The 20151-nt window shown below is 35.1% G+C and overlaps 1 protein-coding gene across 4 annotated transcripts in view; it reads right to left on the reverse strand.

Annotated features, from left to right (window-relative positions):
- CROT (carnitine O-octanoyltransferase) overlaps positions 1-20151 on the reverse strand; it is a 42762-nt gene that overhangs the window by 21622 nt on the left and 989 nt on the right. For all 4 annotated transcript variants that reach the window (XM_023533452.1, XM_011364208.2, XM_011364197.2 and 1 more), the window contains exons 3-7: positions 16932-17068; positions 12228-12352; positions 10690-10871; positions 10393-10517; positions 3773-3881 (exon numbers count right to left, since the gene is read on the reverse strand). In XM_023533452.1, the coding sequence (XP_023389220.1) occupies positions 3773-3881; positions 10393-10517; positions 10690-10871; positions 12228-12352; positions 16932-17046 (656 nt within the window). In that variant the 5' untranslated portion in view covers positions 17047-17068. The remainder of the gene's footprint in view (positions 1-3772; positions 3882-10392; positions 10518-10689; positions 10872-12227; positions 12353-16931; positions 17069-20151) is intronic.

Here is a 20151-nt window from a genome sequence, read left to right on the forward strand (position 1 = left end):
CAACCTCATAATATATCACCTCACATCTGTTAGGATGCTTTATTATCAAAAGGAAAGAGCTTAAAAGTGTTGGTAAGGAAGTGGAGAAAAGGGAATCCTTGTGGACTGTTGGTGGGAATGTCAATTGGTGCAGCCACTATGAAAAACTGTATGGAGGTTCATCAAGAAATTGAAAATAGGACTACTATATGATCTAGCAATCCAAATTCTGAGTATTTATGCAAAAGAATTGAAATCAGGATCTTTAAGAGACATCTGCACTCCCATGTTCATTGCAGCATTATTCACAATAGCGAAGGAGGAGAAGCAACTTAAATATCCATCGATGGATGAATGGATAAATAAATATATGTACATATAATAGAATATTATTCAACTTAAAAAAGGAAAAAAATCCTGCCATTTTCAACAACATGGATGAACTTGGGGGACATTTCGCAAAGTGAAATAAGCCAGACACAGAAGGACAAATACTACATGACTCCACTTATATGAGGTGTCGAACTCCTAGAAGCATAATGTAATGGTGGTTGCCCGGGGCTGGGGTAAGGAGGAAACTGAGAGGTATAGTCAAAGGGTACAAAGTTTCAGTTATACAAGATAAGTAAATCCTAGAGATCTATTGTACAGCATAGTGTCTAGAATAAATAATATTGTATTTATTGTACACTTAAAATTTGCTAAGAGGGTAGATTTTAGGTTTCTTATCAAAAAAATTATTAACAATAAAGAAGTTGGGAAACTGTTGGAGATGATGGATATGTTTACGGCATAGATTATGGTGATGGTTTCATAGGTGTATATTTATCTCCAAACTCAACAACTTCTACACAATAAACATGTACAGTTTTTTGTATGTCAATCGTACATCAATAAAGTGGTTTAAAAAAATAAATAATTCTCTGTTCAAATAAAAAAAGAGGTACAGATTTGGTGACCAGGATAACCCTTCTTTTCCTTTAATTTGGCTATTTATGCACCTGTTTTTCAGCTATACATGCAATTTTTCATATTTAAAAGCACAAAGATTTATAATAACATTTAATCATGTATCTTTAAAAATACTCTACACTTGATATTTCCTCACAATCTGGTTTCTGCCTTCCTTACTTTCCACTCACTCTTTAATTTCTTGTAATCTGGTGTTGTCCTCGTGATTATCTTGAAACTGCTTTTCTGAAAGTTATCATTATAGTGTCCCACAAAACAAACTGAGTAGCTTTATCACGAGGATGTAAAATACAGCATAAGGAATGTAGTCAATAATATTGTAATAACTATGTCTGCTGTCAGATGGGTACTAGATTTATCAGGGTGATCACTTTGTAAGTTATATAACTGTCTCATCATTACATTGTACACCTGAAGCTAATATAATACTGTATGCCAACTGTAATTAAAAAATAATTAAAATAATAAATTTTTAAAAATAAGCCTGATCTAATAATCATACATTAAATTTGGACCAAATTAAAAAAATATAACTGGAACATACATAAATATTATCCAAGACACAAAAGCAAAATACCTGAAAGATATATAAAGTTGCCTACATCAAAATTAATAATGCCTGTGCAATCACCAAAACTTTTTTTTAAGTTAACTGGAAGAAAATGTTTGCAACCCATATAATTTATAAAGGATTAGTGTCTAGACATATAAACAACTGGTACAAATCAATAGGAATTAAAAAAAAAAAATAGCCAGAAACAAAATGGGCAAAAGTAACTAAGAGACAATACAAATGGCCTATAAGCATATATAAAAATATTCAACCTCACTAATGATGTGCCAATTCAAGCAACAATAAAAACCATTTTTCATGTGTCAGTTCTTTAAATGTTTTAAGTTTAATTACACCATTTCAGCAATGATGTGAAGTGGGTAGCCTCATAAAATACTGACAGGGAACACAATGCTTCTTTGGATGACAATTTGAGTTAATTTAAAATATATATATATCCTGCGATCCAAAAATTTCACTTCTAATATCAAACCACAGATATTTTCTTCCAAATACGCAAAGTGACACGCTTGAAAATGTTCAGTGTTTGTTATAGCAATAAATAGAAACTACCTCAATGTGTTAATGGAGAAATGACCAAACTATATGTCCATGTGATGGAATTCTATGCAACAGTTTAAAAAGTAAGGTAGATATATCTATTCCAAAATGAAAATATCAGTCTTACTACTTACTGACTAAAAGAAACAAACTGCAGAAAATAGCTAAAATGGCACTTTTTAAAATATGTGCAACTATCCCTTCCTCATGTCACATACAGAAACTAAATCTAGGCAGACTGTTAATGAAAATGTAAAAGATAAAACAATAAAATTTTAGAAAACATAGGGTTAGGGAAAATTTTTTTTAAAAAGGACACAAAAAGCACAATCCATGAAAGATTTAATAAATTGGACTAAATTCAAATTAAGAACTTCTGTTGATTGAAAAGATGCCTTTAATAGAACGAAAGGACATTTATAAAATCTGCTCTGTAGATTTCAACACGTTAAACCAATGAAAATGAAGAACTCCTACAACACTCATACACTAGTGGAAGTGCTTATTATCAGTACAGCTATTCTGGAAAACTGGCATTACCTACCAAAGGTCCACATATCCTATGACTCAGCACATCTTCTCCTCAGAACTGCAGATACATGTGCATCAAAAGACTTGTACAAGAATTTTCACAGCAGCATTTTTTGTGCTAATAAAAACTGGAAGCAACCTAACTGATTACTCTTGGGAAGGAGGGAAAGCATGTAACTAGGAAGTGCTACCAGGGGTGTTTCTGAAGTGCTGGAAATGTTCTCCATCTTGACCTGGGTAGTGGTTGCATGAGTATTTAGCTGTATACTTCTGTGTGAGTTTTTGCACATGTCTGGAACATTTAATAAAAAAATTTAAAATAAATATAGGTACCTACAACTCAACATTTATAAGACAATCCAGGAAATTTGAATAATTGCTTATATATTAATAATATGAAAGAATTATTGTTAATTTTTCGAAGCAGCAAGTCATTAGGTGTGATGATGGTACAGTACTGTGCATGTATATTTTTAAGAGTCCTTATATTTTAGAGATATTTAATATTTAGAGATATATATTTAGAGATACTAAAATACTTATTGTGCAAGGATATTATGTCTGAGATTTTCTTTAAAATAACCATGGAGGAGTAAGGGGCAGCATGGAGGAATAGCTGAAACAAGACTATGAATTTATCATTGTTAAAGCTAAGAGTTGATAACTTGAAGCTAAGGGATGAGTACATGGAAGAGTTTCATTATATAATTCCCTCCAAGTTTTGCAATTTTCCATTATACACTATAAAAATATACACATACAAAATAATACCATATATACATACTATATACTACTATGTGTACAATCTATTATATGTGTAATACATATTACATATAAAATATACAGATACATATTTTTTAAATCTATATGTGTATATAAGTAGATCTGGAAGGCTAGAATACACCAAACTAGTAACAGTGATTAATTCTGAGGCAGGGAATGAGACTGGTGGTATTTGTAATGTTTTCCTTTTCTCCAAATAGAATATATTCATATATGTCTAGTAAAATTCAAAATTAATTTAAATTAAAAATAAAATAGAAATACTTTTTAAAAATCAGCATATATAAAATTCTTATTTTTCTGTCACCATATAAATAGGCAACTCTGAACATTTATTTTTAACTCAAGTAAAAGCTTAAGACCTAGTGAGATTCAAGAAAGTAGTCTGAAAACCTGAGAATCTCTGGTGGGGTGATCAAAGATCCTTCATATATTACATCAAAGACAAAAACTCGGCCTCGGCACAATACTGCAATGTGACTTGGGGAACTTCCTTCACTTTCTGAAAAAAGAAACAGAAAACACAAGACTCACACCTCTAGAAGTGAAATAAGAGTAAAGCTGCATACTTACGACCAATAGAAAAAAAAGTATTTTACTTATCATATATTCCTCAAATATATCATATGAACAAAAACACTTTAATAAGGTGATAGAATTTCAGTTATGATATAAACATATGCTCTTGAAACCTGTCCTTGTGAAACATCTAGAAATCCATGGGAGTTTCAAATATTTGTACACCTTCAGAACCATATAATACAACTACTAAAGGGCTTTCTAGTTTTATTTATGGAGAGAAATGGGAAGGGGAAAACGGTAGCAGAGAAATCCTACAGGAGAGCTATTTGATTTAACAAGTTTCTCTTTGGGATTATTTTAATTTGATTGCTCATTGGATAATTTAATTGCAGTACTATCTAGCTCTGATTTCTTAATAAAACAGTTTTCAGTAGAATAAGGGCACTGTATGCCTGAGTGGCAAGGACAAAGAATTTTGCCCAATCTGTTAGTTTTACTTAAGGCTCTGATAACACCTGGTAAGCCCCTGATAGTTGATTGTCTCCTCTGGCAGACCTTAACTCCCCAAGAACTAGTTGTTTATGGTAAGCCTTAGACTATTCTGATTCAGATCTATTTTTCAATACCAGTCCCTTTGACAAAGGTCTTTCTATATGACCCCTGCTCCTGCTCTTTCCCTCTAAGAAAAAAAAGAAGAAAAAGAAAAATTAGAGAAGACATATATTGCCACTGGAAATAAATTTACTGTTTGATATTATGTACAAGAAACTGTGCTAAATGCTTTACACACATCATCTCATGAAATCTATTCATCAACTATGAAGGGCCGTCCCCTGATAGCACTATTTTTTCCCTTACATCCCATTTCCTCAAGTCCTAGGAGTTGAGGTATGTATTTTATTTGTACCTCATGGCTACTCCCAACCCATTTCCCCTTCAAAAACTTCCATATCCTTTTACATTTACCATTACTACCTTTTACCGATGTCATCTACTGACCACACCCTATCCAAAATCTAAGGCTGGAAAAGAAAAAAGAAAGTAAGTCCGATGCCAAAATAATAAATGATTGGGAGAAGGGTGAAACCTCCAAATGAGCCCAAGAGGGGATATGTGAGCAGAGGACTCAGTGAAGTGAAAGAGCGAACCATGGAAATACCTGCAGGAAGAGGAAACAGCAAGCACAAAAGCATTCGGACAAAAAAGAGCTGGTTTGCTTAAAGGAAAACAAGGCAGTGCAGATGCAGCAGACAGACAAAAAAGTAGAATGGTAGGAGTCAGGCATATTGGCCTTAGAAAAGGCTTTCAGTTTTAAGTGTAATGGGAAGAAAGCCAGTGGAGCATTTTAAGCAGAAGAGTAATAATGCAATCTAATACTTTAAAAAGGTCATTCCAGCTGCTATATGAAGAAGAGATTATAAGAGAGAATATACAGCAAGATCAGTTAGGAATTATCTGAAGTGATCCAGGTGAGAATGATCTAAGAGGTGGCTTTGACTGGGGTGTGACACTTGAAGGCAACAAGAGGTCATTTTTTTTTTTCTTTAAGAGGGAGATATTACGTATTGGAACAAACTGGTAAAAGAGGAAAAACTGGTAATGCAGCACAGTGAGAGAGGATAATCCAGAAGCAAGGTCTTTGAATTGGCAAGAGGAGGAAGGGCCCAGTGCACCACACAGAAGGGTTGTCCTAAGGAGTCAGAACAGTTCATCCATTTTTAAAAGGGGAAGGCAAAATATATGACAGTGGAATAACGTATTGCAAGGGGGTTGGAGAATGGGCAAATACTTAAATGAGCAGGTTTTCTATGACTTCTGTAACAAATTCCCACTAATTCAGTGGTAAATTACCACTAACAACACAAATTTATAATCTTATAGGTCTGTGGATCAGAAGTCCAAAATGTGTCTTACTGGGCAAAAATGAAGGTGTCAACAGATCTGTGTTCATTCTGGAGGCTCTAGGGGAAAATTTGTCTTCTCCGATTTTCTAGCTTCTAGAGGCTGCCCACATTCCTGGGCTCACGGCCCCCTTCCTCCATATTTGAAGCCATCAAAGGGGAATCACGACTTTTTCATGCTGCCATCTCTTTGGTTCTCTCTTCTGCCTCTTTCTTCCACTTATAAGAACTCTTTTGATTACTTTGGGCCTACCTGAATAATCCAGGATAATTTCCTCATCTCAAGGTCAATGTATTAGCAACTGTAATTTCATCTGCAACCTTAATTCCCCTTTACCATGTAACCTAACACATTCAGCAGATTCCAAGGATTAGAACAGACATCCTGGGGGTAGAGGGAAGGGACATATTCTGCCTACGAGATAGACGTAAATTTGGGGATGGAAAGACTGCTTTGTATTTGTTGAGAACAGAAAAAAGTTCTTGAGCTGAGAATAAGAAAAAAAAAAACACGAAACGGTCTTTTCTGGAAATGAGAATAACCTGTCAAAAGAATATGGCAAGACAGTGCTATGGGTCCACTTGAGTTTTAACTGAGAAAAATAAGTGAGGTTTTGTGGTTTTCCCTGGCCAAGTAAGTTACTGGAATAGGTATCTTTTTATGTGGAGGCAGAACAGAAGACTGAAATTTAAATAATGTTAAGGTGGGGGTGTGGTGGGGAGGAAGCAGATGGGCAGAAAATACAATATATATGCAAGGGAGTGGTTACAGTGAAGGACCACAGAAAGAAGTGACGATTGGGGGGTGGGGGAGGGAGGGATAAAATCATGAAGAACTGTAGGGTAACTGAACTGTAAGTCACAAAGTGGTCAGAGAAACAGCTGAGGTGGACTACTAAGCGAGTTGTGAAGAGAAGATGGATATTAAACTGAGATGTTTATATCCGCAATGTTAGAGGTGATGAAGTTTTTTATAATGACAAGGTTTAAGGCATGACCATGATAGTGGGTGGCTTTGAGTGAGAGAATGGAGATAAAGATTCTCAGAGGAAGAAAGTGAAGAAAAGAAGAGGCCATGGATCATCTATGACTGGAAGTTCAAGTCATTGAGAATGATGTGGCTAAAGTATGATGGAAAGACAGTGAAACTGGTGTTAAAACAATGAAGAAGAATGATCAAAAGGAAAGACACTGGAACAATAACAAGCAGTGGTGATATAACTTGGTAGTATTTTTTCCCCAAGAGCTCAAACTGTAAGGAAGAAGGAAAATTGGAAAGGGCAGTGGGAAATAAAAAGGACATCAAGATCTCCTACGTGCCTTCTAGTAACAAAGTGTAAGAGAAAAAAAAATCCCCACTTGAGGTGGTTATTGGGAAAGTAGTAAGCTCAAAGGATAATGAGGTTTCAGTAACAATATCTTTCAGAAGAAAACAGGAACTTTCAGAGAAAAGGTTGAGAAAATAATAAATTTTGCCGACCATGAGCTCCAGAAAGTACAGCAAAGGGGTTTGAAGAAAGGGTTGGGAGTGAGTCACAGTAGTAGGGAACCCAGATCAAATCAGCCTATGCACAAATCCATGAATCCAGATGACAAGAGATGACATGGGAAGTCCGAACTTCTTGGGAAAAATGAGGTAAACAGATGAAAGGCATGACTAAATTAGTCTTAATGCTTTTGAGGTGATAAGTTAAAAAAAAAAACAAAACACCTCGTTCTCACTATTGTCTCCTTATTGAGACTAGTTTCTTAGCCACAGCAACTTACATGCAGTTCCCCATCCTCGACACACATAATTTCTTCAACTTTCTCCTTATTCAGGATAGATTCCAGGGTCCAGCATTATAATTTCCCTTTGCAAAAAACCCTTAAATCATTCACACCCTCTTCCTCTGCACCTGCTCCTGACTGTTGCTGAAGAAAAAACCATAACATCTCATCTAGCCTAACTTTAAATTCATAAACACACATTCCAAATGGGTACTCAACACTGTTCTGCCACCCTACATTTCCACAGCATGTTTGCTTTTCCCACTTTCCAAAATGACTATTTCAAACCTTCTCCTTTCTCCTTAACTCTTTCACCATAGCTAATGACCTCGGTTCTTATTTCACCAAGAAAAATACAAAGAATACACAGGACCTCCTTAACTTCCTACAACAAAATTGGCCAATCTGTCGGCAACCAGACACACACCTTTTGCATTCCTTCTCATCCTTGCTCCTGTCAAAGACCAATCCCTCCACCATGTCTGCTCTTGACCCTCTCAGCTCTTATCTTCTCAATGACTTTAGTTCCTTACTCATTCTCCTTCGAGACTACTTTTCCTTTTCTCCTGTCATTCCTATGATATAATATTATCCATCCTTTTTTTAAAAAAATTTTTTTTTTAAATCTACTGCAGAACAAAAGTTTTTCACAAGTATTATTCCCAGATGTTGTAACCACTTCTGTTTGCTTTTATCTCCTCCAGTAGAGCTCCTTTCCCCAACTTCCACTAAGGCTGCTCTTGTCAAGGGCAGCCTCTATCTACAGCATGTTGACAAATCCAGTGGTCACTTTTAACTTTTTACTTATTTGACCTCTCTGAAGCATTACATAACATACTACGTTCTCTTGGCTTCTAGGGGGTCAGCGCCCTTGTTTTCGTCCTACCTTGGTCTCTTTTGCTGGTTCCTCCTCCTCTAATCACCAAATACTGTATTTGATGGTAATAAAAATCAGTACTGGTTCCCAAATCATCTTCATCTATATGTGTTCCAAAAGTAACCTTAACTATTCTTACAGCTTTAAAAACAATTTCTAGGCCTGCTAACAATGACTCCTAAATCTTTACCTGCAGTCCCGAATTCTTCCCAAACTCCAAATTTTGTACCTACTTATCATTCTCATTTAAATGTCTAAAAGGCTTCTTAAACTTAACATAGTCTAAGAGACCTCTTGATTTTCCTCCCTAAATATCTCCTCCTAATTTTTCCCACCTCATGAACCAACAACACAATTGTCTACCCTGTTAGCTATGCATGCCAAATATCTTGAAGCCATCTCTAATTCATTTTTCTCTTAAAGCTCACAACCAATCTATGAGTAATTCATAATACATGAATGTATAACAGCTAACAACAACAACAAAAAGCTAATTCTGCTAAGCCCAAATCCAAATATATCCAAAATCTAATAACTTTTCACCACCTCCATGCTACCACCCTAATACAAGTCATTATTATGGCTCAATTGGACACTAAAACAAAACAACAAACCAAACCAAACAAAAGCAAAAATAAAAAGCCAAAAAACTGTGCTGGATCATTTTACCATTTAGATCCTCAGAGAGGCCTTTCCTTGACTATCTAATCTAAAACAGCCACCCAGTTACTCATGTTATTTGAATTCTCTATATTGTATTTGTCACTAACTTTGATATTTTTTCATGTTTACTCATTACCTCAGCATTATTCCTATCTATACCTATTACACAGCCGTAAGTTCAAGAATTCACTAACCATGAAAGCTTAAATCAAGAGATACATTATTAAATTAATAAATCCCCATCTACATACTGTAATTTAAAGGAGTTACCTCATCTAAGGACATGCCAACTACATGATAAATACTGAATTCGAAATCAGGTCTAGATATTAGTTCTTAATTGATGTGCATATAGTCCCTCTTTGCTACTGCTATTCACATACCACTTTTCTCCTGTTCATCTTTTCCACTCATATATGAGCATTACACTCTATGCTATAAATTACCAGGTTCCTTAATCCTTTCTTTTAATTCTTTCACTTTCAGTATCAAAGTAAACATGTGTGGGCTTGAGAACATTATTTATTTCAAGCATCTGAAAAGGTTTACAAAGAGGAGTTGGGTGCTACATGACAACAATCTCATACCCCTCACTACAAGCAAAGTTAGCTATAGAAATTTTACTTTTAAATAAAATTTTAAGTAAAAAGCATTCGTAATTATATTCTATAGTAATTATGATTTATTAAATTTACAGAAAGGTAAAATTTCTGAAGTAATGAAACGAGCAGTTACTACAAAATAATTTTCCATTTCAAGATATGCAAGGATGCCTACCAGAAAATGCCATTAAACTGACATGAAAAACAAAACTTTGATGGGTCATTCTGAACTCAAGTGCCTTCAAGAAGATTGATATTAGGCTCTCACCTCATATAAGCGGGGGAAAAAGCATATATAAGCAAACACTCAAAAAGAGAATTCAAATAAGAAGGAATGAAAGTAGAAAATAGAAGGCTCCAATCATATGCTCTAGATTTCCTGATACTCTGATTCATAATCCTATTCTTTAACTAAAATTCAAATTTTCAAATGATGCGACATAAACATTAGGTTTGTATAAAACCATATAAGATGCAGTTTAGAAAATCCATTCCCCTAAATCAAATCCAATTAATCAGAATGCCTGAAAGACAGGTTCATAGAAAGCTTTTGATTAGTCAAAATCCAATAAGAAATATCTTCAAAATAGTCTGTTCCACAATCTGAGTAGAAACTACAGCAAAACTACCCAAATCCCAGTGACTTTACCAAAGAAAGTATCTGCATTTTCTACTTACCAGTCCTAAAATAACTCACAACTGAATCTCTAGTAATCCCTGGAACCTTGCAGGTGGAAAACAGCATTCGGAATTGATTCATATCTAGAGGAATATTCCCAACTTTATCAACAGGCAATTTTTCTCTATTAATAAAAAGACAAACAAAAAAGTATTCTGATCAAGAAGTAATTTTATAACATAAACTACAGTCACAACTGTAGTATTCATCCCCAAATAATTAAGCTTCTCAATTTTTTGCCACCTGAGACTTAGTAATAAAATCTCTTATTACTAAATTCACATAAGTATTCTTACTTTCTTAACAGCTGCCAGAAGCTCAAGTTATACCAAAGACTTATACTTCCTCTTTCCAATTGAGTGCCTTCCTTTGGAGGCCAGTAGTGTTCCATGTGGGACGCAGGACCCGCAAAGTTGACATTCAGTTGTGATGGTATACGAACATCCAGGTAGGCAACATTCAGCCACCACTCTTCCAGCTAAAATAAAGAACATCAGTCTAAAGGTACTGATAATACATGAATGTGTAACAGCTAACAACGACAACAAAAAAGCTACTGGATATTCTTTTTTATTCTCTCTTTTCTTTCCTTTGTAACTATAGAATCTTAAATACTATTCAGTTTAACTGCATTATCAGAAACATAAAACAGGAAAGCACCTTCAGACAGATCACACTGAAGTCACAAGTATCCAATAAAGTACTCAGGTGTGTTTTCTCAAAGTGCCCGAGATACAACAGATATACAATAAATCCTCACTTAATTAAAACAATTATTAAGGGATTTACAATTTTCCTTTTCCAGGCAAAACTAAAATACTAAATCAGGAATGTAAAAATTTTTCAGTAGGCTTAAAACTATGGGTTTTTCAAAGACACTGCTTTCTATGTTCCTCTTTCACAATGTGCACTTGAATTTCATACATAAGCAGATCTCATCAAATTACCTGGAGTTCTTTCTGAAGAAACTGACATTATAATCAGTCGTTCAGAAAAAGATATAAATGATAAGGATAGAGGCAGAACAACTTCTTTACCTTTACTCTAATTTAGTTAAAATCACTCAAGACTCAAGACTGAGAAGAAATTTGTTAGCATAAAACTTTATTATTCCATATAGGTATCAATGGCTGATGAAAAGATCAGCTTGCTTTTTATTTCTAAAACTAAAAGATAGTTACAATCATTATTTCTAGACTAAAGTAATGATTTTTAATTATAAAAACCCATCCTCTGGTTCATACTACAGAAGAAATTTAGCTGAAGAAGCCAAAGAAGATTCTTTGTGGATACTGAATCCTTAATAATTATTATACCAACATTTCCTCAATATAACTGAAACACAGAATACTCATAACCATTCTCCACTCCAATTTTGTAAAAGCCCTCTTTCTCGTAGGTACTGTTTTTTTTTTTCCCTACGCACTGTTCAAATATTTGTTGGCCACCGATGTGACATGTTTATTTTAGTAGTATTTTAGGGTTTTTTAGGCTATGATTACATGGACAAAATGTTTTTCTCAAGCATGAGAACCGGCAGCAGAACCTCATGGAAATTCGATGTGATACTGAATCATTCCAGAGATGATGAATCAGAATCACTGTTCCCAGGAAATCTGCGTTTTAATGTTTCCCATATGATAAAAAAAGAAGCCCACCCACAACACTCAAAACTCCCAGAGTTAAGTGATTCATTAATTCTTTTGGATGATGATTATGACAACAATGACTGCAAGGATTTTTACAGAAATAGTTTAAAAATGAAAGCTATATACATTTTTGTTTTTTTATTCTTTAAGCATCATCAATTTTCTAAGTATAATAACATAAATACCCAATTTCTTTTTCCTTTTGCCCTTTCAAGTAATTTCTGGTGCAATTTTTTTCCAATTCCATTTTGAAATTTTTGGACAATTTCTTCAGTTTTCTTATATTCTTCTTCATTTGCAAATGGCTTTACTATAAAGAAAAAATATGCATTAAAGTACTTAGACATGAAGTACTACAAATTCACCTCAATTATTACACAACTCTTAACCCAGTTATATAAAGCAATATGTATCAATTCTCACAGCAGTCCAATAAATTAGAATTTACAACATAAAAAGAGCTAAAAAGCAACAATACAAAATACTGTAAAAAATAAAACTGAAATTATGCAATCAAATAACCATATTCTTAAAAATTCTTTTAAAATCATTCTTGATGATGAGAGTTAAAATGACAAAGACAGGACTACTGTGTAGCTATTAGTGCAATAGAAAAGTCCCATTTAGCTATGAATAAGAGAAATTAAAACTTCTTTCCACTAATGTTCAAGCAGAGGCTTGAACATTCTGTATATAAATGCAATATGTATGTAAATGTAAATGTAAAGTTTGCTCACAGCAGTTTTGGGTGTCTTGTGGTAAACAATGGTTTCCTTCAGGAAAAAATAAAAATATAAATAAATAAGTAAGTAAATAAATAAATAAATAAAATAAGGAAAAAGGATACAGGATTCCTAGTCTATCAAAGCCAGTGCTCTGAAAATTAAGCTACCAATGGAAGTAAATTTTAGAAATCTAGGGACATTTACATTTTCCTTTTTTATTTTCCCTCTTCAAAGTATTATATTAAAGTCAATTTAAATATCTGTATTCATAAAGAGTGCAAGTGAATAATTAAAAAGAGTGCATAATCAGTGAATTTTTTTAAAGATACCAGAACTCCCAGATGAAAGTAGATGAGGAAAGAGAAAAAGAACTTCAAAAATTGGAGTGTTTCCATTTAAAAAAGTAAACGAAATACATACATTTACCTCTACTACTTCTAGAAACTCACTAAAATGAAAGTAATTAAAAATGCATAATCCTTAAAGACAAAGAAAATGAAAAAAGAGGGGACAGCAGACAACTTAAGCTAACATTTTACAAATTAGAAAACACATGAGAAAATGGCAATTGACTTTGTAAAATGGAGAAACTATCTAAAGCCTGGAGATCAGAAGGTAGTAAGAGATAGTTAGCTGCAAACCAAGAAGCAAGTCAATTCCTGCGGTATAATCCCAGAAATATTCAAGAATCCAAGACACATGGACTTCCAAAGGCAGCAGAAAGAGGCTAAAAACAGGAGGAGTGCTTGAAAGTCTTTAGAAGCAACAGACAACTACCCCATCCACACTTGCCCCTTAGATCTCCTTTCCCACTCCATAAAGCCAGACAACTTCCACCCGATGCCAGTAGAAAGTGAAGGTTTACTCTCAGGAGATGAACTTTACAGGCAGAATATTTGGATTCTAGCCCATATTAAAAAAAGAGAGATTACAATGAAAGTGTACACCTAAAACAATGCCTCTTCCAGTCTCCTTCCCCTAACTAAGTTCCCAAAAGACTAGCGGTCAGGCTTATGTCTTCTAAACAAATAATGAGAGGATTCTTCTTTAGGGAAACTGATCGGTCCAAGAGAAAAAGAGTACTGGTATTTGGGCATGCTCTAACTAGACTGCTAGTTCTCTGCCCAATTACCCTACAAGGCTCATTGTAAGGCCCACTAGTCGCCAAGCTCTGCCCGCGCACACAGGGCTCTCAATCAGCTTTTTAGGATCTGACTCAAATACGAATGTCCAAGGAGTGCCAAATTTTTAAGGACGGCCTGTCACATGAGAGCCAGAGAGCAGAACAAAGGATTGGTGATATCAAACAGTAAATAAGACCGAAAAGAGAAAGGCACTAATAATGAATATACAGCCCAATCTTCAAGAAAGGAGATACCAAGGAATGTAGTAACTATAAGACCATCATTCTAATTTTCCACACAAGGAAAGGGATGCTCAAGGTGATGCAACAAAGATTTCTACATTATGTGGAGCAAGAAACGTCAGGTGTTGAAGCTGAAGTCAGAAAAGGAAGAAGTACTTGAAACCTAATTACAAGCATTCATTAGATACTGCAGTGCTCCAAAGAATTTCAAAGGAAGGTTAGTCTATGTTTTATAGACGACAGTAAAGCCTTTGACTACATCATTCATGAAAAGCTACTGGTTTCTCTGAAATAAATGGGCATGCCTCAGCATTTGACTGTCCTGATGTGTAACCTGCTTTGTGGACAGGAAGCCACTGTCAGGACAGAATATGGAGAGACAAGATGGTATCCTATAGACAAAGGTGTCAGACAAGGATACATTTTATCTCCCTATTTATTTAACCTGTACACAGAACTTATCATATGAAAAACTGGGCTACACACAGAGGAAGGAGGATTAAAAACTGGTGGAAGAAATATCAATAACTTATGATATGCAGAGTGACATCTTCTTACTGGCAGAAAGTTGCAATGATCTCTCACAACTTCTAATGAAAGTGAAAGAAGAATGTGCCATAGCAGGACTGCATTTGAACATTAAAAAGACAAAAATCATAACTACTAAAGAATACACAATTTTAACACATAATGAAGACATCAAAAGTGTTGAAGATTTTGCTTACTTTGATTCAGTCATCAATTCAAATAGACTGCAGCCAGAAAATCAAGAAAAGTCTGAGACTTAGAAAGGCAGCAAGGGAAGAATTAGGAAAGATTACCAAGAGCAAAGATGTGTTATTAGAGACCAAGGCCAAGATTATCTACATTCTCATATTTACAATAACTATGTACAATGGCAAAAGCTGTGCAGTGAAAAAGGCTGATAGGAAAGAAACTGAAACATGGTGTTGGAGGAGAGCTCTATGGATACCCTGGACCACCAGAAAGACTAACAAGTGGGTCCTACAGCAAGTTAAGCCCAAAATATCACTGGAGGCAAAAAGGACAAAATTGAAGGTGTCCTACCTCAGGCATATCATGAGAAGGCAGCGTTCTTTGGAAAAGACAATAATGTTAAGTAGAATAGAAGACAGCAGGAAAAAAGGAAGACCAAGCATGAGGTGGACTGACTCCACAAAAGAAGCCAAAAGCATGAGTCTACAGGAGCTGAGCAGGGCTGTTGAGGACAGGACGTTGTTGACCTCACTCATTCATAGTGTTGCCAGGAGTCAGAGCCAACTCAACAGAAATTAACACACTAATAAAGAAAGGGAAACATTTGTAAACTAAAAGCTTATCTCAGAAGGACCTGGATCTAAGTAACAGGAGTTCCAAAAAGACAGAACAAAGAAGGGAGGAAAAAAGTATCAAAGAACCAGTATTTTTAAATTTTCGTAGAACTGAAGAATACGACATTTTAAACTAAAAGAACTCACTGGGTGTTCAGAGGAATAAATGAAAATAGCTACACACTAAGAGACATCATGGAGAAATTCACAATGGTCCGGATAAAGAAAAATGTTGCCAAACACATCCATAGAGTAAAAAACAACAGGTCACATGTAAAGGACTAAACATCAGAACAGCATCAGACTTCTCAAGAAGAACAAATAGTGCCTTCAAAACTCTTAAGAAATATCATTTCCAACCCATAATTCTATACTCAGCCAAACAATCAAGTATGAAGGCAGAATAAATACATTTTTAGGTCTTACATTCTTTTCTTTCTGGATACCCTTTCTCAAGTGGCTACTGAAGATTTATTCCCAAATATGGAAAGAGGAAGAGGAAAAAAGAGGAAGAGAGAATCCAGGAACCAGGGAATCCAACATAGAAGAGAGATGTGAAGGGAATTGTCAGGATGATGGCTAAAGGAAAACCCCAGGGTAAGAGCTGTCCTGTTGGTTCGAGAAAAATGAATGCTGACTGGAGCAAGAGAGTAGAGAGCCCCCAGAGGGATGCCTCCAAAAAGAAATGAAACTGAGTGAATATCTTATATATTTAAATACCGTCAGGAATTTTCAGTGTATTGAAGTGTTTGAGAGTGAATTAGTTATGAATTCAAGGCAAACTAAGCAAATGAAAAATGAAGGGAAAAAAACCCATCAAAAAGGTAAATAAAATGCTGAATGGTTCTCTTGTGAACAACTGCAAAATCATAAACCCTAATGGTAAGGTAAATTAATTCAGATAAAAACTGATTTAAATCAGGGGAAACTCTAAATTAAATCAAGTAAATACTAATTTAATTCCAAATGGTGATTTGTACAACTATATTTATAGAATGAGAGGGAAAATATGGGTATGTTGGATTGCATATATGTTGGCAGGGAGGTTAGGGAGGGTGTAAGTGAGCTAAATCCACAAATATTTAGGAACTAATTTATAATATCAATAACTAAAAAAAAAAAAAAATCTAAGAAATAATAGCACAAGAAGTTTAAATACTTTAAACCTGGAGATAAACAACATAAGAAACTGATAAAATATTTGAAAATGCTTGCTTGGGTGAGTGAGATTTGCAGGGGTAGGGGGAAGAGGCAGAGAACTACTACTTTTTACAATAAGCCTAACAGTAATATCTGGTTTTTTAAACTATGGAAAAATTAACACGAGAGAAAGAAATTTTTAGATATTTTAAGGATACTTAATCATGAGCCTAGAGGAAAAAAGGAATTAAATTCTCATCAACTTCTAATAATTTCATAGTTTTCTAAATTGATAACAATAGTTATACTAAAAGATTACAAATGTACCTGATTCAAGGTATTTCTTTAATGATTCTTCAAGTGAAGGAACAGGCAGTGATGGAAGAGAGTCCTGGTACTGAAATGTTCGTTCTTCTACTGACTTAGCCAATTGATTCTCCATGATGTAATCACAATAGGAAAAACTAAAGAAAAAAGATAGCCCTCACAACTTCAATCTCATATTCTTATATATGCTAGTTACAATTCATTAAATCAATATTTAGGGGCTACAGTATATCCAGGACTTAGTCCGGGTCCTTAATAAATTTCTAAACTTGTCAGAAAGAAAACCAATTTAAAACCTGTAGACTCTGAGGAGAAGCAGGGTTTGCCACCCCAAAATATGCTTTTGTGATATTATTTTAAACTAGTTATTTTTTAAGAAACAAAAGATTCAGGAAAAACCTGTGACCTTCCCTTTAACTGCCTAAAATAATTTAGATAAAGGACCTGTACCAGGAAGTTATCATAGATAACTATAATTTAACATGAACTGAGTGTGACAGACAGGAAGGAATCTAGTAAGGCATTTGATCAAAGACCTCTCCATGTCTTATTAAAGATGGCCCAGCAAATATTTACCAAACATTTGCTTTTCCATCTCCATGTGAATTGCCTTCTTTCCTTCTAAAGTCCCAAACTACAACCCCCACTTCTCCTTTGTTCAAGATGGCATATAAACCTTACCTGCCAGATTTGTCCTCAGATCTCATATTCTTACAAAACCTCTGTATGTACAAATGTAATAAATTTGGTTATTTTCTCCTGTTAATCTGTCTCATGTCAATTTGATTATTAGACCAACCAGAATTTAGAAGAGCAGAAGGAAAATTTTTCCTCCCCCGCAACTCAAAGTACTAGAAGTCAAGGAGTGATCAGTTGCCAGTATAATTAACATTTATTGAGCACCTATTATTTGCCAAGTACTGCAGTAGGTATTAAGAAAATGTGTTATCTGCCTAATCTTCTTATTATTTCATAAAGGTGGCATTCGTCATCGTTTTACATATGAAGAAACCAATACTCAGTGAGATTTAGTTTTGTGTAAGATCGAACCAACAACTCAAACCCAGATCTGTCTGACACAATCTTCCCTCTATACCAAGGCTATGTGATACTGAGGGAGGGAACCTGCAGTAGGTCTAAATGGGTAGGCAGAATTCAGATGTGTAGAAAAGAATGATGGGTTGAGAAAGAGAACCTTGAAGAGGAAAGTTTGAAGGTATGGAGACATTCAACTGCAGATACAATATATTACAAAACACATAAAATCACATGACAAGTTGCTGTAACCTAACTGTGATGGTGTGAAGCCCACACAGAATGGTTTGAAATATCCCAAAGCAATCTTGAACACTTTCCACAATGTATTAATTTTCATCAGAGAACTCAAATTAACCCAAAATGTGAATAAGGTGTACAAGTGCTAAATGAAAAATGATTTCTCAAAAAAAACCCTTTATAAATTATATTAAAATAACAGTTAAGAAATCAAGGAACATTGATATTGTATAAGAATTTCCTGTCCTTTCAAATACTACCTTTTAAAAAGAATAGCAGTCAAAATATTCCACTCATAGGTTACAGAATAAAGCATCATCAAAAACAAGGGTGTGACAGACACTGTTTTCAGCCAATATTATTTTCCTTCTTCTCTCTTGACAGAATCCTGAGTTTTAGCGGGGTATACAGCTATATCTTTCTTACCTTCCCTTGGAGCTCAGTACAGCTGTGATGTATGTGTTACTTCCTCGTTGTGCCTCTATGAAAGATCACATTATGTTCTCCCTGTGCTTTCTTTCCCTCTCACTTCCTAGCAGGTAGTGCCAACTAGATGAGCACCCTGGACCCATTTATGGAAGCCATGTACAAGCCTACTTTGGAGATATTGCTGGTTTGGTTCCAGACCACCACAATGAAGCAAGTATCACAATAAATTGAATCGTAACCTTTTTGCCAGTGGAGGGTCTGACCGTCAATTTGTAAAAAATGCAAAATCTGTAAAGCGTAATAAAGTGCAATAAAATGAGGGATGCCTGTATTCAGGTTGTCAGAATCTCCCTATTAGCCCTAGACTGCTCCCTCTACATATAGGGGGAGAAAACCTTTCATCTTATCGCATCACTGTATTTTGGGTTTTCTTTGTCAGGGTAGAAGAGCTTAGCCTACACTATTAATATAAAGACATAATCGAAAAATAAGGTGCAACAAAGAGCTCATAGTTCCTCAGCTTCTTCTCATCTAATGACTTTGGCTGCACTTCACTTTGGCTGCACTTCACTTTAAACCTAACTGAACTGTAGATCTGGGTTCAAATGCCAACTTCACCACTTTCTAGCCAAGTGCCCCTGGGCAACTAACTTTAACTGAATTTCCTCATCTGTAGAGAAGATAATCATATAATCAGATAGGATTTTTAAAAATGCCTGCAAAAGCACATTATAAAAAAAAAATCTAGTTGAGACAACCATAATTTCTATGAACAGCCCCCATGACTCCACCTCCTCTAATCCCCAGAACCTGATATGAGATTACTTCCATGATTGTGTTTTGTGTTATTATACACAGCACAACTGACCTTAAAATAGTGAGATTATCCAGGTGGGCATAATCTAATCACTTGAGCCTTCTCCAGCTGGTGACAGAACAGTCAGGGACGTTAAATGCATAAAAGAGAATGGAGGTGCTGTCTGGCTCTGAAGAGCAGGTGGTCCTATGGAACTGAGAAAGACCCCAACTGACAGCCAGTAAGGAAATGGGGCCCTCCATCCTACCACGGCATGGAAATGAATTGTGCCAACAACGTCAATAAGCCTGGAGGTAGAATCTTCCCTAGAGTCTCCAGAAAACAGCCCAGAACTACAGAAACCTTTATTTCAGCTTTTTGAGATGCTAATCAGAGTACCCAGGTAAACCTACCCGGACTACTGATCTGTGAAGTGATAAATTTGTGGGTTTTTACCTGTTAAGTTTGTGATAAATTGTTATGGCAGCAAGAGGAAACTGATACACATATATAGGAAAGAGAAGTTATTATCGTTGTACCTCCCTGCCGTTTAACAGACTCTAGAAAACTGAAGCCAGGTTTACCAATTCAATATCTACTGTAGTCTTAACTAAGAGTTACATATTAAAAATAGAAATTATCAAATTCTTTCATGAAGAATTATTTGTTTTGAATTCTCAATCATAAAGATTAAATGAAGTACAATTCCAAAAGAATACA

The sequence above is a fragment of the Pteropus vampyrus genome, unplaced genomic scaffold (assembly GCF_000151845.1).
Source record: "Pteropus vampyrus isolate Shadow unplaced genomic scaffold, Pvam_2.0 Scaffold4, whole genome shotgun sequence".
NCBI lineage: Eukaryota > Metazoa > Chordata > Mammalia > Chiroptera > Pteropodidae > Pteropus > Pteropus vampyrus.